General features: G+C 38.0%; 1 protein-coding gene across 2 annotated transcripts; it reads right to left on the reverse strand.

The window, feature by feature from the left end:
* Positions 1–474: 474 nt before the first annotated feature.
* On the reverse strand, positions 475–5,919 carry LOC102237476 (eukaryotic translation initiation factor 5A-1-like). 2 transcript variants are annotated; one of them, XM_005812702.2, is made up of 5 exons: positions 5,829–5,919; positions 3,478–3,665; positions 3,175–3,279; positions 1,722–1,853; positions 475–1,633 (listed from the first exon to the last, which is right to left on the reverse strand). In XM_005812702.2, the coding sequence occupies exons 2-5, from the start codon at positions 3,643–3,645 to the stop codon at positions 1,568–1,570; spliced, it is 471 nt and encodes a 156-aa protein (XP_005812759.1). In that variant the 5' UTR covers positions 3,646–3,665; positions 5,829–5,919; the 3' UTR covers positions 475–1,567. The 2 variants fall into 2 exon arrangements, with proteins under 2 accessions (XP_005812759.1, XP_005812760.1); XM_005812703.3 differs by lacking the exon at positions 5,829–5,919 and adding an exon at positions 5,719–5,798.
* Between the last annotated feature and the right edge of the window lie 4,379 nt (positions 5,920–10,298).

Consider the following 10,298-nt stretch of genomic DNA (forward strand, 5'->3'; position numbering starts at 1 on the left):
ATCCAGATGGAAAATCAAACCGACTTTGGACTTGATGCACCTCAGACGTTCAGCAGATCAAACTGTGGAAACTTCACCTCTGACCTCTAGCAGTTTGGATTTTGTTCTCAACTTCCAGAAAAAAAAATCATAAGTTTTGATTAATCTGAAATAAAAAAGATAAACTTTGAATCGTTTTTAAATCCAGTTCAGATTCTTCCAACTTCATCTCCCCCAAACTCAATCGATGTTGGTTGTGCAGTTTACCACTTTTTCCTTCCACTAAACTTTCCATTTATACGAGCTCTTTGCTTCAATACAGCACTTATGCAAGATTCTACTTTTAAAACTCAGAAATGTGTATAAATTGAATTGGAAAGTTTAGTGGAAGGAAAAAAAAATCTACATATTTAGATAAGTTAATTTTGGTTTCTCATTAGTTGTTCGCCACAATCAAAATCACAAGTTTGACATTTTGAACAGAATTACGAAAAGTTGAAATGATTTTCTCATTTATTGTATGGAGTCATTTGCACATTCCTGCAGCATCATGAGCAGTTTTATAGAGGCTAGGATACTGATGCCAACACTTTCCTAAGGTTCCCGCTGCAGAAACAGTCTGCAGCATAAAGCACAAGTTATAAATCGCACAAACAGAACTGATCCGACACTGCAATGCATTTATTTTCTGCCCACAAAACAAAACCCTCCAGGAGACAGAAAGCAGACAGCGTTTTGCAGTTTTTGTCCATTTGTATCATTGTTTTATTTTGCCTTCTTCAGTCAGGTGACAAAAGGCCTCGAGTGAACAGAAAGTTTGCAACTGAACCACCCTCCCAAACCCGAATAAAGTCCCTCAAAAAGAAAACAAAAGGAAACACTTCTCACTGCAAACCGCCTCCATGTGGAGGCCCACACCGCGCCACACTCACGCCGCTGAAATCAAAGAATAACACTTTTTGTAATGGGGGAGGGAGGGGGATGTTACATTGGATCGAGAATTTGGCCCTCAGACTCCTACAGACGACAAACAGACACCGAGGGGGGAGTTGCTGAAGTTCCTGACTGGGGTGGGAAAACTTTTCTTTACATGCTGGGTGGGCTTGTTAAGCGCTAACCACCCTGGAGATGGAAGCAGCCCTCCCCTCCAGATCCGCTTTTTTAATCTAAAGAATATAAAAAAATAATCATACAAAAGCTGAACCCCAAAGTTTCTTTTAAACATTCAGGAATGTGAGTGGCGAAACCAACACTATGAAGGCAAAAATAAGCAGGAATGAGCAACTGATTGGGATTTTTTTAAGTTGTTTTTATATAAAGTAGATTGTTACCAAACAAAAACTCAGTCATCAGGCAGAGGACCACGCAGCGAGCTGCAGTGGAACATTCCCAACAGCAACGGAAAAGAGAAACCAGGGTGGGGGAGGAGGCGAAGGAGAGGGGGGCAAAAAGATCATTGATGAGAGAAATTACAACAGAATGATTTGAGGTTGTCTGTGAAGGCCGACGCTTTGGTGACAGAACCAATGAGGATGCAGGAGACTGGTTGTGGGTGGTGCTTGTTGCCTGGGCAGCAAAGTCCATCTCCCTATTTGCTGGCCAAGACCTTGGTAGCGACAGCACATTCCTCCCCCATGGCAGAAATCACGGTGACCTGCGGGCAGCCAGAGCAACGTGTCCGAGTCAATCATCTGAAACCCGACACCGGACCGTCTGCCACGGCGCCAGAAACAGAAACTCACCATGAATTCTTCACCCCCCTCGAACTTCGATTCAATTTCCTTGCCGATGTCGCTCTCAGGGACGCGCAGGTCCTCTCTGATGTCACCGTTGTCGCTCATCAAGGACATGTAGCTTTCAGCGATGTTAACGAGCTGAAAGCAAACAATCCACTGCATTACTTCATCTGAGAACATTTTAAAAGGCTTTCATGTTTACAGATTTGGTAGAATTTGATGGAAAAGACATGGATTAAAGTTACAAACAGAACCTGACAGGTCCAGGTTCTGGATGAAGGAAACACCATCAGGTCCTGCGCAGGACGGTGAGGGGAACCAAACAGGTTATGATCCGATTGGTTCTGAATACCAGAATCCTCAGACCCAATGATGACAACAAACAGTTCAGGCTAACAAATGCTAATCAGGCTAACGCTAGCCACTATTAAATTAAACTAGTGTCATCATGCTAACGCTAGCAGAACCAGACCTGCTCACTCAGCTGGTTCATTATTCACTAAGTGACAGAAAATCTTTTTTATTCCAGTCTCTTCAGAAATTTCATTTAGCTTCATTTTAATATTGTTTTGAATCTTTAACTCTGTTTTTATTTTGTTTTAAGTATCGAGCCACTTTTATCACGTCATATTTATAATTGTGTTTATATTAATGCACATTTTGTAAATATTATAACTTTTGCCATTATCCAACAGAACAGTATTTTGTTTTTCTCTACATTTATATTCTGTGAGTTTATTTTTTTTACTGGCCGTCACTGAAAATTATGGGACAATAAAAGACATTTTATTGTAACAGATCATCATATAAAGTTGATTATGTTGGTCTGTTAAATAATCCTGGGATAAAATCTTATTTTGTCCTAAACTATTAGTCTTCCTATGAAGCGTCACTAAACTGACCTAAAGTTCAAACCAGAAGTTTTAAATCAGAACAAAGAGAATAAAGATTCCAGCAATAAAAATTAAATATTGAGTTTCCAGAAAACAAACAACCTGCAGTAAAATCGTTTCATCCTGGAGCCGAGAGACTAAAGACTCCCAGGTAAAATACCAGACATGTTCTAATTAATTTAAGACTCGAGTTCAATTTCAGCTCCAGCAGAAAATTCAAACAGATTTCTGATCAAAATAATCAGCTTCTGTTTTATTATAATAAAACTCACTTTCAGATCTATAAACTGCAAAAATCAGGCAATAAAATCTAAAAACTTCCAACATTATGGATTTTCTTTTCTACTTTTAATATTTAAAACTAAATTAATAGTTGCCATAAATTCATCACTATCTTGTAGAAAAAGTTCTTGTTCATCAAAACTGGAGAATTAATTCAACACCAACACTGTAATGTGAACCTGATTAAACTAATTTGATACTTTTTTCTTTTACAAACTATAAGTTTAGATCCAGCAGAAGAATCTCCTCCTGGTTCTGGTCGGTTTCTGTAACATCCTGGTTACCTGATAGTCTGTCCTCTTGATGGCGGGAACATCCATGTTGTGGGTGGAGGGGCACATATCTTCATACTTCTTGTTGGTGAAGATATCGATACCAACCAGGTTAACCTGCAGAAACACAACAAACCAACAAAGATGTGAAAACTGGCAGCAAACAGCTAAACTAGAAATCTGAAGAAAATTTAAAACCAAGTGAAATTAATAAATCAGTCACAATCTCCACGATAGGGAACGCATCCTGATTTTAGCCTTTTAATGATTAAAGTTTTGAAGAAGTGGGTGGAACCCGGCGGCTCAGAAGCGTACCTTGGCATGTCCGTGCTTGCCGGTCTTGGAGGTGGACATCTCCACGATTTTGCAGGGGCGTCCCTTCAGCACCACGTACCCGTTCTTACGCAGGGCGGAGCACTGCATGGGGTAGGTGGCGGAGGCGCCAGACTCACCAGTCGTGAAGTCAAGATCGGGATCTGCCATGGTGCGATGGGTCTGGGGCGCTGCGAGGACAGACGGCACAAAACGTCATCAACACCTGGACAGGTAAACACTGACCAGGTAACTCTGGGTGAGTAAAGGTTTAATAAACGAAGCAGCAGAAACCATTTAGAAACTGACCGATGCAAAACAACGACAATATATTTATAGTTTTATTGAAGTCAGAAATAGACGTGAAATCGCTCAAATTATTTCCCAGATCATTTCTAGCAAAACAATAAATCTGTGCAGAAAGACAAAACATCGACGCCTCGACCTCTTATGTTCCCATAAATAAGGTCTGAACCATAAATGCAAATATTCTATCCTTAAATAGAAATTAAAGTCCATTTATAGTGTAGATAATCTGTTGTCTGACTGCATTTAATGTTCTCACATTTTGTTTTCATCATTTAAATCATGGCGGTATCTGAAGAGAATCTCAGTCTCAGTCTGATGCAGGTTTTTATCAACGCTGAATATTCATAAACTGGAAGAATAAACTCTGCAGGTTCTCAAACCTTCCACATCTGTTTCAAAATCATTTTCAGAAGCAAATTAAACTTTATTTTCATTCTGTAATGTCTCCTCCACTTTACTGGAGGCTAAAACCTTCATTTATTAAAGCTGGAATCCAAGAAACAAAATAAAAATATTTACAATTCAACTGAAATATTATAGCCAACTAAATACTGCAGCTAAACTAACTCATGATCACAATCTATATCAAATATCTATTACAGTTTGATTTTTGTTTATATAATATATCTTCAGTTATTTACATGGGTTCAACTTTTATCTAATTTCAGGAATAATTCAGGTTCTGATATTTTCTCTAATAAAATTCTGATTTTATATACGTATTAGAACATTTACACAAAATCAAAGTTACATAACCAACACATAAATTATTAGTTTATTAAAGTTTGCATTTATGCATCTTCATTCTTTGCGTTTTCTTTAAATTGGCATAAAGACAATTTGACTAGAGTCGTTCAGGCTGCATAGAGCTGCAATAACCAGACAACGCCTAAATGAATTAGCTGGGAATCCATTCAAACTCAACCTGATGTACTTCACTATTTACAAACCCTAAACATCTATGCCAACTTTCTAAACCTATAAACTATGGTTACTGTCACGTTTAGCAATCATGTAATTACGCATTCCTACATTTTAAAGTCATTATTTAAAGAGTTTGCTTTAAATTAGCTTTTGTTGCTGCCTTTGCGACCTTTTTGGGCCTTTTTAAGTAATCCAACTCACCAGTTCAGAAATGCAGATTTGTTTTTAGGACTAAATGTTTCATATCCGAGATGTTTCCCCCGTCAGACTGAAGTAGGTCTGAATAAACAGCAGCGATAAATCCGCAGCGTCCATGAAACGTGGAGGCTCGGACAGGCTAACCGGCTAAACACGAGGCTCAACTGCTGTGTCATCCACCGCTGCTTCAAACGGGTCCGGATCAATTACAGCAGCATAAATCTGTTTTTCAGAGTAAAAAATGTAGGAATAAATTTGAGACAAATTAGGAATAAGTCTCTCCGGGGGATTAACGGGATCATTTAAGAAAGTAGCACACGCTAGCTTGGCCTTCTGGTAACAACATACCGTTATTTTATAACGATGGGCTGGAACTAAAATGCGATGCATTTAGTAACGCTACCGTTAGTTATGTCTCGTCATTGAATAATAATAATAAAAAACTCCACTTAATACCTAATAAAACAAACTCTTCGTAACTCGTTACAGTGGCTGTTATTTAAATAAGTGAGCGAAAGCAAAGCTAACAGCTGCTACCATTGCTAACCGCAGTGAGATGCAAAATAAAGAGTCCAAATCACTTCAAGTTCGACGGCAGCTCGGGGTTCATTTTTATTATGGCCTCCACGAACAACCACTGGCCGCTGAGAGACAGCGCGGAAGGCTGGAAAACACGGCCGACATGACACCGAGCGCCTCGCCACCGAAGGCCGCATGTCCCTTTGATTCAGCCCCGGACACCCACACCCTGCCCCACCGCCAGACTGGTATCCACCGGCAAAACAAAGCAGCTACTCCGAAGGCTTCGCTTACCGGGAGGAAACTATTTCCCTGCCTTTAAATCCACTCTGAGGTGAGCTAAAAGCGGATAAAGTTTTCCGTTTATTCCCTGAAGGAAGAAACACGCGCCATGCCGCACTTACCTTCCGAGCAAAAAGAGGACCGAGAGTGCGCATGCGCGGCCAACTTGACTGCAGCATCCGCGGAGGAAGCGGGGAGAAGGGGGGCGTTTATGTGTTCGGGCAGGCAGAAAGGGTTGCCAGGTATTTTCGAGACGACCCTGATTCGGGCAGGGAGAAAGACTGAGACTCTCTGAGGAGAACTGGCAACCCGTCAGCTCACCGATACATTGTGGTTCCTGGGGATCCTACAGGCACGGATAAAAACAGCTAACTACCCAAAAACAGTGGTCTAAAATGAACTTATGTCAGAACACGCAAAGACTAGAGGTTGGAATATAAATAATATGATTTGTAAGGAGTCGGCACATGCAGAACGGACATGAACTATAATTTAGTCAGTTAAAACAGGTGAAAATTACCAACAGGATTGGACTTAGCGTTTTGCTATGTTGGGATTTATGTGATAAATCAACATAATGTAAATACTTGTAAAGTGGAAGGGAATTATAAATGGTCTTTTTAAAGTTTACAACTAAGTAATAATTGTTTTTCACAAAATCATCAGTGGCAGAATTATTGGAACCACCTGTGTCATCATGTTTCTACCGCTGAGAAACATGATGTAAATTAACTGCTAAATACATAAAATAAAACTTAGATACCAAAATATGTTTTCTACGTTTGTTGCATATTAATTGTTAAGTAAACTCTGGTTGAAATGTTTATTTTACAGGGCACACATGTAAGACTGCATCTAAAATCAATGTTTCAGCATCTACAAGTGGTGAAAAGTATTTAAAATGATGTTTATGATGTACTGGAAACAATGTGTTCTTCAGCATTGCGATTTTGACGTTGCAAATGGCCCATTTCTCTTTGTTCATCTTCAAAATGGAAAAAAACAAGAGATTCAAGTGTGGCTGACAATCTTTGTAAGTTAGGAAATATCTAAAGAAAACAGCTCTTCACCTGAACCAGAGGCATGTTAGTGTCACTGATAGCAACTATAAATGATTTATTTACTGACTGGTTGAGACTGATGTCAGGGGAAACATTCTCAGTCCTACCATCACAAAAATAAATAAATGGAGTGCTGAACTTTGACTTTAACTGGAACTGTGTGCTTTGGTCCGATGGGACTAAAACCTTGTTTCCATGGGTCAGTTTGGTGTAATATTTTATGGTTCAACGTATTGTAAATGACAGAAAATATGTTTAAAAAGTATTTTTTATTTCAATCATCCTTCTGTATGTTGAACAACACAGTGTTAAAGTTTGACTGCAAGAATTTTGGTTTAATTCTTAGAATAAAACAATATTAGCAGAATAAAGATGTGATTTTACCAGGTAAATGACTTGAAATCATGAGGAAAAAACGTGGATAATTATTTTTTATTTTTCATGTTGAGTACTCATAAAATTACCGCTTCATTCTCCTAATATGGCGACTTTTTCTGGTAATATTAACGCTATATTCTGGTTAAAAAAAAAATAAAAGTCTTAGCCTGACCTTTATATTTGGTTATAAGAGTTTTACCTGAATTCAAAGTCCAAACTAATAGAAGCTGAAAAACGTGCTGGTCAAACAAGATGGCCGCTGACATCAATCTGAACTACGGAAACCAAAGGAGTGCATGAGTGGAAATATCCATAAATTTCCAAAAATGTAATCTTTAAAAACCAAAAACTTGATTAGTCGATAAAAGGAAAAACTTGAACCACTGTAACTTCTCACGGCTAGCTAAGCTAGGTAGGTGGAATCAACTAACTCACTCACTCTTCGGTTGCCTAGCAACAACCTGTTGAGTAACAGCAGCAGTTTCAGGTTTCGCCACCGTTCCTCATAACTGCTTAAAAATAAAAAGCAATGAGACGTAAAAACTGTGGATAAAAGAGGAAATGTTACTCCAACAGTTTGGAAGTCTTTCAGATATTTAAAACAAATCAATAATTATCAATACTAAACCCTTTTTCAGCCATATCGTCCAGCAGGTTGTTACTCTGACATCCATAAAGTGAAGGTTTGTGTGAAGAAAGAGAAGCAGCTCTGGGTTTCTGCTGTACAAGGAGAGGACATTTATTGTAGATTTCCAAACATCACAGATGTGCGTTGCTGGATGGCGGTCGTCTTCTGACTGATCCCAGTGACTCAGGCGAGGTGAAAACATACGCTCACATGCATGTCACACACCTGTGCACACGCTCAGACACACAGTCGCACACGTTCACAGTCTTGATACAAAAAATTGAAATACAAATAATACCACGATAAAAACATTGTATTTTGGTTTTTTTTAGAAATTCTTACAGTATTCGCTATGTTCTCTATTCTGTAGAAAGACAACTAAGCTTCGATAAGTGAACATTATTTATGTCCTCTAAAATGATCAGTAAGATATTATCATCATGTAAATTATTACAGTATAAATATCTTTTAATCTATTGATTCTTTTCCTCCTGCTCTTTATTAACAGGTTGATGATCAACTCTAACCTCCTGCACGTTTTAAAGGCCTCAGCTGGCCTCAATCTGCGTCCGTTCATCACATCCTTTAAGATGTTTAACAACTAAAAGGATATAAAGTAAAAGATGAAACAGTTTTCTCTCATAATCCCAGCGTTTACAGTCAAAATCTACGAACCTGCTTGGTTTTTACATACCTAAATTAATAATAAATGTCACCAAGATGTATAATTCTCCAGTGTACAATCTTTACTGTTATTCAACCAAAAAAAACACAAAATGCTAACATTTTCCAGGGTTTTGTCCATTTTCTATTGTAAAACCAACAAGTGTTTTGTCTCAACCCTGAAATTCATAACAAGTGAAGACGGTTCAACATGTATGTCTTCATGCTAACTAAATAAACAGCCATGAATGAACGAAATGAAACTCATTTAGTTCCTGGAAGTGTTCAGAAAAATGTCCCAGGTTATGATGATTAAAGAGGGATGAAATAAAAACAAATCTCATAAAACCCTTTTTGTTTTTGTCTGCTTTTAAACAGCCGTGTGAGTATTTACAAAAGTGGAGAACAAGCAGAAGAGCTAAAACAGAAAATAAAAAGTGGTTTTAACACAAGGCAGGAGAAATAACACCTTCCAGAAGTTTGCAACTATTCTACGGACGAGTTCTTCCAGTGAGAAAAGACGTGAAGATTTCTGTTATTGTGTTGCTGCTGCAGCAAAAGTACAATATCTACAAGCTTCCTTCTCCTGTCAGGAACCAAACAGCTGCAGCAGCTGCTGCAGCGACGGGTGACATCTCTCATTCCTCCCTGACAGTCGTTGCTTGTTTGAAGGATTATTGGTATTTCCTGGGAGGAGGCAGACGTTCCAGCAGCATCACTCAAAGCGAGTGTTCACACTGTGAGCTAAGAGCATCTGAAAGGAGCGACGGACCACAGCTGGGCGTTTCACCTCCTACTGATGCTTTCTGAGTTGTTTCTGTGTTGCATCATGAAGAAATAAAAACCATGAAAAGTAATCTGCTATATTTTGCTAAAACAGTCAAGAAAACCACCAAAGGAAACAGAAAGCTTGTTTGGGAGGATTATTTTTAACTATTTGGTAGCTAATTTTGTTGTGTTCTTTACGTGTTTTTATATATGTAGACAAAACATATTCAAAAATGAAGTTAATAAGAAAAATATGGCTCAATAATGCAACAAGGCAGTGCTTCATACTGTGCTAGCAAACTGCAAAGCTGTTGGGAATCAGTTGTTCATTTTATTCAAGTCTTAACTTCTTTGGAAGCTAAAATTTTATTTTGGAAATAAACTTAATTTGCTTCAAGAGGGAAAACAAGCAATAAAAGGTGATAATATATCACGTCTCATGGAAAATAATCAGAAACTGTCATGAAATGTTTGTGATCTAATACAGAGCAAATAGTTTATTTGCAGCTTTGATGCTGCAGCTAGCAAGACATGTCACACTCTTTATGTTTTATATTTTATAATTATTTATCCATCTTAGTTAGTCTGATCTGAGTTCTAGTAATTAACTTAATTGTTTTTTTATTTTCAAGACGTACTCTGTGTAAAAGTCTCAGATGTTCCACTTGATGCCTGACAGTCTACAGAGTGTTTTGAGTTTAGCTCGTTAAATTTAGCGCGGCAGCATTAAGCTGATGTGTTGGAAGATGTGCATTGAAAGGGAAACGTTGAACCAGTGAACTGTGCTCTGTCTTTATGTTCACATTTTTCTTCACATTCAAACCTTACAACGTAATTTTGTCTAGTTTCTAGTGTAAATATCTTAATAAACTTGAAATAAGACCAAACTAACTTCCAAGTGACTTTTCAGAATGAAATAGGAGCCAGTAATTCATTAATATTGATGAAAAAGTTCTAGTTTCATTGGTAACTTATTTCATTTATAACATGGGGAAACGTCATGGTAAATAATCTGTCAGGTGAACTAGAACTTTTTAAAGAATATTAAGGAATTAAATCAATTAAAAAGCTGATATTTCCTGCTGAAAATTGAC

The sequence above is a fragment of the Xiphophorus maculatus genome, chromosome 21 (genome assembly GCF_002775205.1).
Source record: "Xiphophorus maculatus strain JP 163 A chromosome 21, X_maculatus-5.0-male, whole genome shotgun sequence".
Taxonomy (NCBI): Eukaryota; Metazoa; Chordata; class Actinopteri; order Cyprinodontiformes; family Poeciliidae; genus Xiphophorus; species Xiphophorus maculatus.